General features: G+C 33.2%; 1 protein-coding gene across 21 annotated transcripts in view; it reads left to right on the forward strand.

The window, feature by feature from the left end:
- The window catches only part of PTPRM (protein tyrosine phosphatase receptor type M), a 482,202-nt gene that overhangs the window by 392,867 nt on the left and 73,276 nt on the right, over positions 1-16,059 (forward strand). For all 21 annotated transcript variants that reach the window (XM_039339174.1, XM_039339176.1, XM_039339175.1 and 18 more), the window contains one exon: positions 1,622-1,658. In XM_039339174.1, coding sequence (XP_039195108.1) covers positions 1,622-1,658 — 37 coding nt within the window. The remainder of the gene's footprint in view (positions 1-1,621; positions 1,659-16,059) is intronic.

Here is a 16,059-nt window from a genome sequence, read left to right on the forward strand (position 1 = left end):
TTAATTAAACAGTCTCAACATTATTATGTTGGATACATACTTCAAGACATTGCCACAACTTCACTCATATAGCAGATTAATTCATAATTAATTGGCACCATTGCTTACCATTCACCATTGCACTTGTACCTGAGTGTTGTTACTCATCTGCAAGACTTTTGCAAACAAGACTTCCATTTTTAAGAAACCTTACAGAAACATCTTAACGTTGTTAAATGGCAGAGAGACATGGTTGCTTCCTAGTGATTGAGCAGAGATTGGCTGAGACATCTCGGTATTGGTTATGAAATACATATTGTATATTGATTGACTGTGCAAGCATTACAGTCTCACAGAAAAGGGTGCTGTTTAACTATAATACTCAACAAATTCTGTTTCATTTCAAGTGGGAAATTAGACAGCTCAGGAAATGGAAAGACTTGGCATCTGGAAGTATCCTAATCATACTTAGAAGATATCCACAGCAATCATGATTAATTAAAGTCCATTTATTTAAATAGCTGTATTCTCAAATGTACCTGAGTCTGGATCCAGCTTTGAACTAATTTGTTTAAAACTAAATTGTAATTCTATTATTAATTTAATATTTATTTACCAAAATAAGTTTTAGTGCTTCAGCTAAATCATAATACATTATTTAATGTTTTTAAACTGTTTTCTCCTTACTGTATAATACTAAAGCTACTTTAATAGTAAGACAATTAATATAGTTTGGAGTTTCTCTAGTAAATTATTAATGGCATGGTAAGCCACTTTAAATCACTCCATAGAATGGCAAATGATTTATATGTGTTAACCATTGTATAAATATTTCTACATTTTCTTCTCTTTCGTCACAGGAAAAAAATAATTAAAGGAACATTTAATCCTTAGTAATTTGGTTACATTTATATATATTATATTTCATTATTATTATTAGACTTTTAGTCTGTATTTTTATTTATATTTTAACCAGTTTTAAAACTGATGTTATAATTATGTGGATGTATGTTCAAAGTTTGGCAAAGCTACTAAAATAATAATTTTTAAAATATAAAATACAATGTCTTCTAGACTCAAATAAATGTCAATTATTTGGTGTTAACAGAAAATCTAAATTATTAAAATTGTCTGTTCACACAATATATATTAATGTTTATGACTTTTAGGAAAAAATATACATTATAAAACTATATGTAGATATACTGTCTGAAGCATATCTTTTCTGCTTCAGAAACATTGAATATATTCAAAAAGTGGGATGCAAAAGGGAGTTTATGTTTAGTGATGCAACAATTAATCTTCCTGTTAATACAGTGTATGCAGACACTTTATATTGTTATTGTGAAGATTGTCAATATGGTAGGTCAGATATCATTTACATGTTTCTAAACTGCAATCGTAGCTACTAAAATATTACTTTGCATAGTTCCATTGACAACTATTAATTTCAACATTATTTCTCACACTGAGGTCATGTTTCACTTATTTACTGTTTCAGTTATTTATTTACTATTTAAAATAGTGCTCGCTACTAAGATCTCTAGAGATTTATAGTAAAATAAAATCTATATGATAATATTTACATTTTTCATCTTGTATATGTGATAAAGCAAGTCACAAAATATTTAAAATATTTCAGGGCTATCATCGACCAAATCACTATATTGCTACTCAAGGTAAGTTTATTATACATTTATGATTTATTTGATTGTGTTTCCTTTTAAATGATTAACATCCCTGTAAATATTTTGCATTCATTTAAATTATAGTAAATCATAATATTTTAAACTTGTAATTCATCAGGTGTCCTATTTTTTAAACATTACTCCCCTGTTTCCAAATGCTATATTTTTAAAAAAATACCAAGGGGGAAGGGTTGGGCAAACTAATATTATAGCTGATATTTGAAGATAGAGTCTTTAGTGCTCTCTGAGCTTGGTTGTTTTCTTGCATATGTTTCATTACCCAACTAAGTTACATGATCAGTGCTAGAAGGGAGTGGCATTTGCACTGTCATTCCCTTTTAGCACTGATGAAGTTACCTAGTTGGATAATGAGATGTCTGAAAGAAAAGAACCAAGCTCAGAGAACAGCAACAATTCCACAGGGCAACCCTGAGCTACAAATATTCTCCTCTATCAATATTTGAAGATATTACGTTCCTATGGATTAGAGAATAAAGCATGCAGTAATAGATCAAATGTTCAGATGAATAGCCAGAAGTGAGAGATCTTAAATTTACCAGAATAGTCTCTGTTCTTCTATTCTGCAATAAAAAAGACCTTCCAGTTCTTTGTAATGAGCACATAACATTATTTCTACTTTCTGTTGCACTATGCTACTCAAAATGATAATTGTGCTTCAGAGATTAGTTGAGATACAACTGTGTCAGAAACATTCTGTATTCAAAGATACAAACCATGATATTGATCAATTGATTATCTGATTTCACCAGTGTTAAACACAACTGTTCAGTCTTGTAGCCCAGTACATTCCTTAGCATTTTGCTAGGGAGGGAGGGAGGGAGGGAGGGAGAGCGAGAGAGAGAGAGAGAGAGAGAGAGAGAGAGAGAGAGAGAGATTATGATGACAGTGAGTATTTAACAAACAGCAGAATTTTAGGAATTTGCAAAATTAAAGATCCACAAGAGATTTGCTTACACATGTGAAGATACTTTATAAATTTATTTAAATTCAAGTCTTTGTTATTGAAAACAACTATTAACATCTGTACAGATTCCTTTTTTATTCCCTTGAAAAGATCTGGTTTACACTTTTATTAAATTAATGCTGTCTCTTATTCTTTATGTAATAAAGATAACAGGTTCCCAGAAAAATAGTTTCCATCTCCTCCCACAGAAAATGAATAAAAGATGGGCTATTTTTCCAAAACAATTGTATTTATTTTATGAGCTAGTGTTGCCACTAACAGACAGCTGCATCATTCTGTATACTAACAATTTATGTCATTTGCAGGTATTATAGTCAGCTTTATCCTACCTAAAAAGAAAAAAAATATGTGATTCTTAAACACATTTGGGACAAGTTTAAACAAAGCTCTTTAGTTTAATACAGATCAATGACCCCACAAAGACAAAGGCTTACAGTGATGACGTAAGCAAATTTAGTGTTGATCAATTTAGTAAAACATATGTATTAAAGTTGAGTGGCTTCATCCTCACAATTGAGTGAGAGAGCATGACTTTCAGCCATCTTTTCTCTTATAAATAAATTCTTATTTAGACATTAGAAAGAGTTGTACATCATTAAAGATATATTCATGAAACATTTATTTTGAAGGAATTTGAACATGCTTAGATAAAAATAAAAAAATTATCGGATTGTGGCCCTCTTGAAATCATATAGCTGAAATTCAGTGAAAATGAGAGGAAAATGTTCCTGTGTCTAGTTGTTTTGGCATGCAATGCCCTACAGCAGTGTCCTTAAGGAGGAGTTGATACAGTGTATGTCCAGGATATGAAGTAGTTATTTCCAAGCCCTCCTGCTGACCTATGGTTTTTTTTGTTTTTGTTTTTTTGTTTTGTGTGTGTGTGTGTGTAAAATATATGGCTGATAATGATTCATGCCCAAGTTTTCTAGTTTCTCAGTGTGTTAAAATTTTGTTCTATTTTGAAGCAAAATTCTATATTTAGCTTTCTAAGATTCTTTCTAAAATAATCAAAACCAATTCTCTTATTTTAATCACGTGGTGACTTAATTTATGTCATCAGGCTAAATATAGTGATTATTTTTGTTTTGTTCTACCTGTATATCTGGCATGCCAAACTCACGACATATCGCGACTTTTCCCCCATTGCCAGCAGTGGGGTTGGTGCAGTTTCAGCGTGACGCATCCGGCCCGTGGGCCGGCAGTTTGACATGCCTACTGTATATAATCTGGAGGCCTATCTATCCTTTAACAAGGAGTGTGATTTTCTTGGCTGAGGACTGCATACAACATTTATGGTAGGAGTGGCCAATACAAAAGCTAAATTTGATTTTATTTCATTTATATTTGAATTAATTTTGTAATTACATGATCATTCATCAGTCATTTTTATAAATCTTTGTTTGTGTTATGTTAAAATTATATTTTGATCAGACTTTTTTTTGAGGTCTCTGAAAATAGCATCTGAGATGTTAGGCTGATAGTTCCTCTGGATCATCAGTTTTTGTACCTTTGCCCAAATGTCTTAGATTGCAGATTAGTTACCCAAGTTGTAAAAGAAAGCCATTCCAAATATATGCACCCTCTTTTAATCATTGGATATTTTTCATATAATGAGAAAAAAAACCAGGACTATAATTAATCATTCTCATCATTAAGCATATAATAGCATTATAAGTTGACTTCAGTAATTACATGAAATAATTAAATTATTAAACAAAAGTATGATAACATGTTTATCCATTATGATATAATTGTAACCAATAGATTTGGTAACCCATGTTTTAACTTTGTTTCTCAACCATGCATTATTTTAATAAGTGATAAGACATAATCTTTTTAACAACTTCTTAAATTGTAACAGTTTTTACCTTTGCCCAGCTCTCTATTCATCTTCATTAGAAGCTAACCATAAATATCCTAAGGTTGCATTAAGCCATAACTGTATATTTCATACAAATAATGTTCACCTTAATGATACTTAATAAAACATAAAAATAAAACAAGCAGTATCTCCTGTAGCAGAAGCATATCTCTTAGCAGGATACAGTACTTTCAGTTTTAAATTCTCTTTAGTATCCTTCATGCTTATTTCTTCCCATATTAATTAGTGTCTGCCTACACTAGGAAATCATTGGTATGCCTAATTATTTAGGTCATAAGTCCCACCAATCACTTTATCAAAGAGCTGAGTGTCATTTAATAGAAAGAAAAAGTTCACTTTTTATTTTTTCTATATAATTTCATTGAAAATTATATTGCACAGATTAATACAGATTATAATAGTAAAATAATATTTTATATAAAGTAATTTTCCCCTTCAGGTACAGGTAGTCCTTGACTTACAACAGTTCATTTATTGACCATTCAAATACAATGGCACTGAAAAAAGTGACTTACGACCATTTTTCACACTTACGACCATTGCAGCATCTCCAATTATCACATGATCAAAATTCAGATTCTTAGCAACTTACTATTTTATGACGGTTGCAGTGTCCTGGATCATATCATCACCTTTTGCAACCTTCTGGCAAGCAAAGTCAATGGAGAAGCCAGATTCACTTAACAACCATGTTATTAACTTAACAAATAATAATAATAATAATAACAATAACAACAACAACAACAACAATAATAATAGTAAAGTTGGAAGGTACCCTGGAGGTCATCTAGTCCAACCCCCTGCTCAGGCAGGAACCCTACACCATTTCAGACAAATGGCTATCCAGTCTCTTCTTAAAAACTTCTAGTGTTGGAGCATTCACTGATTCTGGAGGCAGGTTATTCCATTGGTTAATTGTTCTAACTGTCAGGAAGTTTCTCCTTAGTTCTAAATTGCTTCTCTCCTTGATCAGTTTCCATCCGTTGCTTCTTGTCTTGCCTTCAGGCGCCTTGGAGAATAGCTTGACTCCCTCTTCTTTGTGGCAACCCCCTGAAATATTGGAACACTGCTATCATGTCCCCCCTCGTTCTTCTCTTCGTTAAACTAGACATACCAATTCCAGCCTCCAGTCCCCTAATCAACTTTGTTACTCTTCTCTGTACTCTTTCTAGAGTCTCAGCATCTTTTTTACATCGTGGTGACCAAAACTGGATGCAGTATTCCAAGTGTGGCCTTACCAAAGGCATTGTAAAGTGGTATAATACTTTACGTGATCTTGATTCTATCCCTCTGTTAATGCAGCCCAGCACTGTGTTGGCTTTTTTGGCAGCTGCAGCACACTGCTGGCTCATATTTAAGTGATTGTCTACTAGGACTTCAAGATCCCTCTCACAGTTACTACTATTGAGCAAGGTACCCCCTATACTATACCTGTACAGTTGGTTTTTCTTGCCTAAATGTAGAACCTTACTCTTTTCACCATTGAATTTCATTTTCTTAGATAGCGCCCAGTGTTCAAGTCTGTCCAGGTCCTCCTGTATCTTACGCCTGTGTTCTGGAGTGTTGGCTATTACTGCCAGCTTGGTGTCATCTGCCAGTTTGATGAGTTCCCCATCTATCCCCTCGTCCAAATCATTGATGAAGATGTTGAAGAGCACTGGGCCTAGAACAGAGCCCTGGGGCACCCCACTACACACTTCCCTCCATGTAGATGCAGTTCCATTGAGGACCACACACTGAGTACAGCCGGTCAGCCAGCTACGAAGCCATCTGGTGGTGATGCTGTCTAACCCACATTTTTCTATCTTATTGAGTAGTAGGTTGTGATCTACTTTATCAAATGCCTTACTGAAGTCCAAGTAAATTATATCCACAGCATTCCTCTGATCCACTAATTTTGTCACTTGGTCAAAGAATGCAATAAGGTTTGTCTGGCATGATCTGTTTTTGACAAACCCATGTTGGCAATGATGCAATGATCCACTTAACAATTGTAGGAAAAAAATTCATAAAGTGGAGCAAAACTCATTTAACAAATGAGTTTCATTTAGCAACATAAATTTTGGACTCAATTGTGGTTGTAACTTGACGACTACCTGCCTAAAGAACTTTAACAGCATGTCACATCTCTTTAAAATACAACAATCTCTTCATCTCATGTCTCACCTCATTGTCTACAAACAAATCTACAAACAAAACCTCATCATTCATCTTAATCAGCTAAAATCTATTAAGAGTTACCAAAAATAACAACATATCTATTATAAACTTGATCTAATAAACTTATTTGAATTCATTTCTTTCACGTGTATCTTTTTTTTTTTACTTTTAAAATCCCTCAAACCTCATCATTCAAATCCAATCTTTAAAAAATCAAAAGTTACAGAAGTAAAAACATAATTGTTTTAAACTTAATCAGATAAATTTAAAATGCACAAATGACCCCCTTCCTTTATAACTCTATTCTATACAATATCATCATCTAATCCTAGTAAAAAAAAAATTATTAAAGATTGTCAGAGTTAGGAATCTATCTATTTCAATTTTGGCCAAATAAACCTATTTTATATTTTTCCCCTTGCTAGCAACAATCTTGGTCTTTAGTCCTTCAAATAATGTCAACGCCAATGTCCCTGCTTCTATAGGGACAATTTCAGTTTGCCACATCCTCATTGAAAATCCCCCAAAAGCCACATTTTCTGAAAATGAAATGTATATTGTTACATTTATTATGTATAGTAAGTATTAAAGAAATAATACTTTAGTTATTTACAAGAGCTGTGGTGGCATAATGGTTAGAATGCAGTGCTGCAGGCTAAGTCTGCCAGCAGTTCGGCAGTTCAATTCTCACCGGCTCAAAGTTGAGTCAGCCTTCCACCTTTTCAAGGTCAGTAAAATGAGGACCCAAATTGTCAGGAACAATATGTTGACTGTAAACCGCTTAGAGAGGGTTGTAAAGCAATATGAAGCAGTATATAAGTCTAAGTGCTAGTGCTAAGTGCTACACTATGGAAAATTCAGTATCGTAGTATACTATGACCAAGAATCATTGTTTTAGGGAATTTCTTTTAATCCACTATAGAAGCTTTTTTTTAATTACACACAATACCATTACTACTTATTTATGTATTTATTTATTTGTAAAATTTATTAGCTGCCCATCTTGCCGCATGATAACTCTGAGTGGTTTACAATATTAAAACTATATAAAAGCTGTTTTTGTATTATATTGTATAATATATATACAATATTATAAAAAAATCAGCCTAGCTAAAAAGATGGGGAGGGAGGGAGTATGATAAGAAGGAAGGGTAGAATCTGCTGTTAATCTATCAACCACCCCCAATGTGATACCCTCTATTGGATCCATAAGCCAACTGGCAGAGCCTGGTCTTTAAGCTCTTACAGAAGATAAGGAGGGTTGGAATTGACCTCCCTCTGGGTGGGGGTGTGTGTGTGAGAGATGTTCCAAAGGGTAGGCGCAATTGCAATGGCAAAGAAGGCTCTTATGTACAACTGCTACTGAAACTGAGGTTTGGAGAGATCATTCTAGCAGTTCCATAGTCTAGATGCTTCCTAAATATTAAATACTTATTTTTTTTAGTATTTTTAGGAAGTTAGTTTTTATTAATGAAAGTAAATTGAAAGGGCTTTGAAGGGAAAACACCTCTAGTATAACGTCTGTTGAGTCATTTCTAATTGTAGTTGTTTTGATGCTACTTATCTGCTAATCAGTTACTTGGTTTTTCAGATAAAACTTTTGCATAAAAGTTCAGGTCATAATATAGAAATGCTGTTCTACCTAATCTTAATCATTCTGAAGGTTTTTGAATGTTATCTTTTTCAACAAAACACAAATACGCCAAGAGATTAAGTAGAATTAAAGTGGGATTTAGATTTTGTTAAAATTCAGACTTGAGGGATTACTCTTTTTTCAGTGTATAAAATACAAGTTCTTTCAGGCATTTAAATTATATATAACAAACAAGAAAAATATATAGAATGGATATTTTAAAGTCTCAAATGTTGAAATTATGCCTGGTTAAAATAAAGTATGCATATTGTTCATAGTAATTAGCCAATCATATTACTGGGTTAATAATCCACAGTTTTGCATACTAATTGAGACACATGCTGTGGAAACTCTCCAAAGAGATTGTGCATTAACAGTTTTAGTATTCCATAAGGTTACATTAAGAAGAATCACATTTCTGAACTTTTAATTAAATGACTTAGATACTCTTATTTTGGTTACTATGTCATATATTTTTTGGCTTCAGAAAAATCAAATGACATTTTGAGCTCTGTTTCTAATGTATTTTGTTGGCAGCTGGAATTTGAAATTGCAATTTGACACACTAAGATGCCATAATACTTTTTCTTACACTGTTATCCTCTCCAGATAGTAACTACTGAAAAACTGTGTTTAAATTTTCCTTTTAGTATCCTGTCACCATATTTTTCTTATCTGTCTATAGATAGCCCTTCTGTATTTCTGCTTTTCTCTTCATCCTTCATTTCTGTCACAATGATCTCATGTCCAGATTCTTCCATTATTTTTCAGATTCTTTTATCAAATATCTTGCCCAGATTTGTCTCCATCTCCCATTATCATTTTATATATCAAGGACAATCAAAGCGATGTAGAGAAGAGGAAGAAGGAAGGGAGAAAATGTATTTTGTGGTACCATGCCCCCAGTCTACATACTTTTTACAGAAATTCTGAAAGCATTAGGATAAAACTATTTAGTTAAGTATATAACTGAGGAAAACTCAAGCAAATACACTATATTGGGATTGGAATTAATATGGATTATTCTATGAAGCATTTCAATTAAGATTTGGCCCTACTTTATTGTGCACTTAAAAATTCTGCAAGAATTTGGTAAAAAAATACCAATTTTCTAGAAGGATCAAAGTAAGAAGAACAGTTGCTTTAATTAATTAAAGAAGAGTTATTTTTGTAAAATATTAAATATTCTATTGAGAGAAAATAACACAGAAAATCTAGTGATCAAACACAACAAAGCTTCACCACCCTACAAGGGCAAATCAGTGGTCATTCTTTAGCATCATGTGTAAAGCCTGACATCCAGCAGAGTAAGTAGAAGTGTAAAAATTTAGTTTTAAGCAACTTTTAAACATTTTTAGTTCTAAGGAGACTCACTGCATTCATTCAGCATGTTAGGTATTTGCTGGACATTTTGGAGATTGTCCTGCTGTCCTTTCCTAATCCCTATTATATCAATCTTAGGAGGTACAAAGAAAATACTAAGAAATTTATTGCACTGAGACAGTGAGTGATACTTGGGGGTAGGGATGATGTTTCACAATAAAGGGCATTCCATCCCTGCTAATATTATCCAATTCTGTCAAAACAAATGAGCAGCTGAGGGCATTTTGATGTTCCGATTACATAGTATACTTTAATCTTTTGTTACCAGAATTTTGAATGTAATCAGTGTGATCAAATCTGTTTGGCCTTGAACTCGTTTCGTAAGTTCAAATCACATCATGCCCTCTTTGAATTCAGATCCCCAATTTGAGTCAGATCAGAGCTGATTTACCTAGGCCTACTAAACATTGTGTTGAAAGAGTTATTGAATACAACTAACAATCCTAGTGAAGTGTGCAATTCTAACAAAGTCTTAAACTTTACTTCCTTTTCATAGTAGCAAAAAAATCACCAGTCATGTTTATCGTTTTTCTTTGCTGAAGAGTCTTTATAATATGCATTAGACTTCATTGTTAGAAGGTTTGCCACTAGATTCATAGCATGAAAATAATACATGTCCGCATAAAGTATCTGAGAATAAGCTTAAGCTTAACTGATTCTAAGCCTTGCTGTTTATTTTAGTGGCACGCAGACAGACTCCTCAGTCTTTTCTATGTAATTAGTCAAGGGTACACTGAAGCACAACTTGATGGACTGTACTCTAAACTTGGCTTCTAAAATATTTCTAGTGTCTCTTTCCTCCACCCTAAGTCTCTGGAATAAAATTGTTCAGCTTTTGATAACAATAAATCCTGTGCCCCTACCTGCCCTTTAATGCTTTTCAATTCTGTGTCGAGACAAGTGACAGAGTCATAATTTATTCACATGTCAGAAAATAATTTGGAAAATGTCAAGTAGAAAAGAAAAATAGGATAGAAGAGAATTACTTTCAAAGACCGACAGCTAGCTTTCTTTTTTTTTCATGAATATTCTGAGTACAAAAGAACTTTGCTGGTTTTCAGTAGAATTCAGAATAAATAGATTAAAAGTTCTTCATTAAAATCTCCTTCCTCAGATAATCTTAATTATATTGTCTGGTTTAGGAAATCTGAGTGAGGAGACAATGCAGATGACATTTTAAAGAAGACAATTCCTCTCATTCATTCATTCCTATAAAATCATGATCTAAACCTTCAAATTGGCATGGCTAAAAAGTACGATTTGAGAAAGGAAAAAGAATGATGGATTATCTTGGAGGAATACTTTGATCCAGTTCCTACCAAAGCTATTGGGATTCCTAGCCTTGCAAAATTATATTTCATCTTTTACATTTTTCCCCACCCTTCCATGCTAACTGTTAGAATCTGTTTTGTAGCATGATCTATGACATATATTTCCCCAAAACATAAATCTACACAGAAAAGGCTGTTTGCTAAAGATTAATGACACAATTTAGTGCCCAGTCATGCAGGCTTAATTTCCCCTAATTTGAACAGGACTTACCATAAATGATATGCAAAGGAATTTGCATATCTTTGCAGAGTATAGGAATTACTATAAAATGTATAGGAACTACATTTTTAAAAATGCTTAGGTGACAAATGCCACATGTAATACCATAAACCCTGATGTGTCATTCAGAAGCATTACTACAGAATTATTTTACTTGGTTTCTGATATTTTAGTATTTATTAGCCAACTGGATACAGCATGATACCATGGGCTCAGTTGCATAATTAAGGAAAAGAGCATATGGTTCTTTTTTCCCTTGCTATACTGTCTTTGGCTATACATAGTCTGATAATTATATAAAATTGGAGCACAATGCCTATGATGATACCTTGAGTAATTGCCATTCCCCGTGATTTTTTCTTAAATTTTCACACCATACTGCTGTTATAGGTCATATAAATAGTCCTCAACTTAAGAGCACAATTGAGTCCAGAATGTGTGTCTTAAGTTGGTGTGGTTGTAAAACAAGTCATCACATAATCAACTCAATTTCACAACCAATTTTTTATCGCAATCATTAAATAAATCCAATAGTCATTAAGCAAATCCAGTTGACTTTGCTAGTCAAAAGCCAATTGGGAGGGTCATAAATTACTATTGTGATTAAAGTGAAGAAGGTATCAAAAATTAGATAGATTAGATTAGGGTAGATTAGATTAGATTGGTAGACAGATAGGATGTTGTACCCATTGTAAATGCCAGCTAGTTGCCAAGTTTCTGTATTGTGACCACGTAGCTACGGGGATGGCTGCAACTTCAAGAACAGGTGGTAAGTCATTTTTTCCAAGGTCAACTTTAAATCTATGTTAATTCTATGTTAAATGGACAATCATAAATCAAAGACTATTTGTACATTGCAAGTGCAGTCTATACTTGTGTCATGTTCCGATAGATGAGACCAGTAAAAAGAACTCCAAGGTAAAAAAGTTTCCTTAAGGAACATATTTATTTGGCTACATAATATTGGCGTGAACAAAGGTGAACCTGAGACTGATTTTTTCCCCAAATGTTACAATGTTACATACAGTAGTTGAACTTCCCACCCCAGTAATGTATTATAAATCACAATCCCCAATTAACTACTTGTGCAGGCTTTCTAATGGAAGCTTTAGCCCGTCAAAATGCAACCAGCAATGACCTTGGTTCTCACGGTACAATTTATTATTTTGACTAAGCTAAAAAACACTCATCCCCCCTTCCAATTCTGTGGCAACTGAAAAAAAAAAAAGGAAAATGGCTTCAGCTAAATTCATTTGTAGAGTTGACACATTGCACTACAGGCAGCTCAAACTACCCAGGTTTAGGTAAGTCTTGTTCCCTTAGGAGCTAGTTTTGGATGAATCCTATTTCTTCAAATACCTTTGTCTTGCTTAAAACAAATAAAAGTATATTTTCTCCACATTAATCTAGAAATAGACTGGCTTATATGAGCTATTTCTAATCAGTCCCACTTATGGAAAATTTACTATATCTGTTTTTACACAGAATTTTCTTTTCCCGAATCAACTGGTCATTATCTTCTGATCTGTTCATTTATCTGGTTTCTGCATCTTATCTTTACTACTACAAAACAGAACAGGAGTAAGACTTCTAAATTTCCTAGCCATTGCTGAGTATTGATACTTGATTCAATGTTCAATACCATATTCAAGAAATAAACCATCAAAACAGAAGCAATATGCTGGCAGGGAATTGAAAATGCATTGGCTTGGCTAGGAGGCAGTTGGACTGAAGGACTGATAAATGGGAATAAGGATTTCAAGTGGTTTGCTAGCTTGATTAACATTTTGGTTGAAGAATAGGAACCAGATTTTTTTGAGCTATATTCTCTGCCAAGCAACCCCAAAGCTAACTGACACTTCCATTTATACATATATAGGTGCATTAATGTTATGTCTCCCTGATTCCTGAACATTATTTGAACAGTCATAACTTGAAATAATTAGATAACAATGATTCTTTCTTCAGAATAATTAAGAGGCTTTCAGGCATAGATATGAGACAGCTTTTTTTTTCTTCCATTCAATCATATCCAATTCTCAAAGATTGTCTGGACAAGGCCTGCAATTTTCTTGGCAAGGTAAAGACATGGTTTGCCATTGCCTCTTTTTTAGGGCTGAGAGAAAGTGACTGGTCCAAGGTCACCCAGCTGGCTTCCTGTCTAAAGACAGTCTAGAATTCACAGACTTATGGTTTCTAGCCCGATACCTCAACCACTACACCGAACTGGTTCTTGAGTATGAGATAGATAACTGCTCAAATAAGAAATTGAAGATATTGGTTTGGCTAGGGGAGTGTGCCTGTAAACTACTTTTGCAGAAGTGGCTAATTTATGTCCTTAAGAATGGACAACTTTTTCAATAAATAATTCCTTATAAGAAAACATAATTGCCCTGAGTGCTCCCAACTATTGATACTGATTTTGTGAAGAATAGTTATCTAATTTTAATAGATCTGCTCCTTTTGCAGAGGACCCAGAGGGGAAGAAAAGGGGGGGGGGAAATCTTGAACCTTGCAACCTTATATTTTCTTTGCATTTTCAAATGTCGATGGATTTAACAAATTACTTTAATGAATTATTGTTATCTGGGCATGTAGGTGGATTTTGTAAATACAAGTTTAATAGTATTTTTAAAATGTTCTTGTTCTTGGGCACATCTTAACATGCAATTAAGCAATGTAGGTTATTTGCATCCCTGTTTCACTAAAACATTTTATTTTAAGAGGGATTACAATTACAACCTCATCAGATGTACGTGGTTATGATTTTAAAATGTAAAAATGATCGTGTTATTTTTTTTATAAATAATTAGACGGTGAGCATACTTAATATTTCTTCCTCTTCCTATTTTCCCCACAACAGTCCAATTAAATGGGTTGGGCTGAAAGAGAATGACTGTCTCAAAATCACCCAGCTGGCTTTCATGCCAGGGTGGGACTACAACTCACAGTCTCCTGGTTTCCAGCCTGATGCCTTAATTCTCATGGATAAATGATCAACTATGTAGTATTGTGAGGAAGATTGTAATGAATATGTATAGATAGTGGGATTTTAATAAATGGCAATGATATATACCATTTTCTCTAAGCAGCCTTACCTGAAAGAGAAAAAATACAGGCACAAAGGTGGCAGATTACACGAACCTTTGCCCTACAGAGTCAATTTCGTATTTCGAGAATCAAGTTCATCAAGATCATAGTTTGATTCTAAAATTGTAATTGTGAACTGGATTGATTGATTGATTATTAACCACATTTATACACTGCTCCAATCATAACTAACTCTAAGCAGTTGACATACTGTATCTTACCATAGCAGTAGGATTTAAAATCTTATATTTCAAAAAAAAGCCCAAGTATAGCAAGATGTTGAAAGATGCTTAGTCTTTGTTGTTCATCTTCATGTAAGCCTGCATTCATTCATTCTGCATTAGATTCTCTATGAAGGTACTTTTAAGTATCAATAGAAGAGTAATTCAAGGTTAAACTAGAGAGTCCTTGGTGCTTTCTAAATTTGTTTTATTGCAGACATTTCATTACCTAGCTAGTAACATCACCAGTCTCCCTTTGAGGATTGATAATGTTACCTAGTTGAGTAATAAAATATCTGCAGAAAACAAACAAGACTCAGAGAGCACCAAATGCTCTACAGTATTTTAATTGTCAGAGGATACCAGTGACTTAGCAATGGTTGATTCACTTTTGAAAAGTTATACAGTATGTCATTTGTAGTGAAGCATCTGACCTAATTAAAGGTGTTAACTATTAATAGAAACAGAACTGGAGTTTTTCTCCAGGTTTATTTTTCATGGGGATCAGAATATGTCTTCTAATATTAAAGGAGCCAAATTGGCTACTATGAAAAAAATATTAGCCAAAGATTACTTCTACTGAGACTAGTTCTGTTTCCAAATCTAGGATTGTATTTCATACATATTTGGCAACATGTCAGATGTAAAAGGGAACTAGACTTTTCTACTACATGGATGCAGCAACATTCCAATTTTGGTTGAATCATCAAAGAACAGATGATAAACTTTCAATTTAAACATACTGCAGAACTCCACGAAGTTTAAACTCAGGAATTTTTACTTATTTGAACTATGTTTAGTGAAAACAAATCAGAATCAGAGTTAAGATTGCTTTATTGTTTAAAAATTGGTTTTCTCATATTCAGACATAATTACTGATTTTAAATGGTTTATTTAAAATCAAAAGTGAACATTTCTAATTTTTCACATGCAATAAATAGATAAAAGAGATAAAGAGCACCCAATCTCTAAACTGGCACAGATTTCAGTCATTTAGGACAAAAATATTAATTTGCGTTTCATTGAAGTTCTGAATAATCCTGTACACATAAGCAAAGAATAGACTTCTGTCACCTAAACAAACATGACTATATATACAGAAAAGTGCAAAGAGCAAAGCGACTTTTTAAAGCAGCAACTGATTTGTGTAGGCTACTCAGAAGTTAAGTTAGTGAAATAAATTGTGGCTACTAACAAATATAATGAAGAAAAAGAATGCACAATGAATTTCTTACTGAAGTGACATTGTCTGTAATTCCTGAATAGATACTTCTGTAATGTGCCTTTTGAAAAAGAAAGACACAGCATAACTCTGATATTAATTCCAAAAATATTTAATTAAGCAGCTTTCTTACAATAAAATCTATAATCTTAATAGCATGCCTAACTAGAAGGAAGTAGATCACCATTTAGAAAAGTAGAATGAAAGGACATACTCATAGAATATTTCTCATATGAGAAATCTTTAAAAGGACTTCTAAATATAT

The sequence above is a fragment of the Crotalus tigris genome, unplaced genomic scaffold, assembly GCF_016545835.1.
Source record: "Crotalus tigris isolate CLP2741 ecotype Arizona unplaced genomic scaffold, ASM1654583v1 scf7180000017731.4096049, whole genome shotgun sequence".
Lineage (NCBI taxonomy): Eukaryota > Metazoa > Chordata > Lepidosauria > Squamata > Viperidae > Crotalus > Crotalus tigris.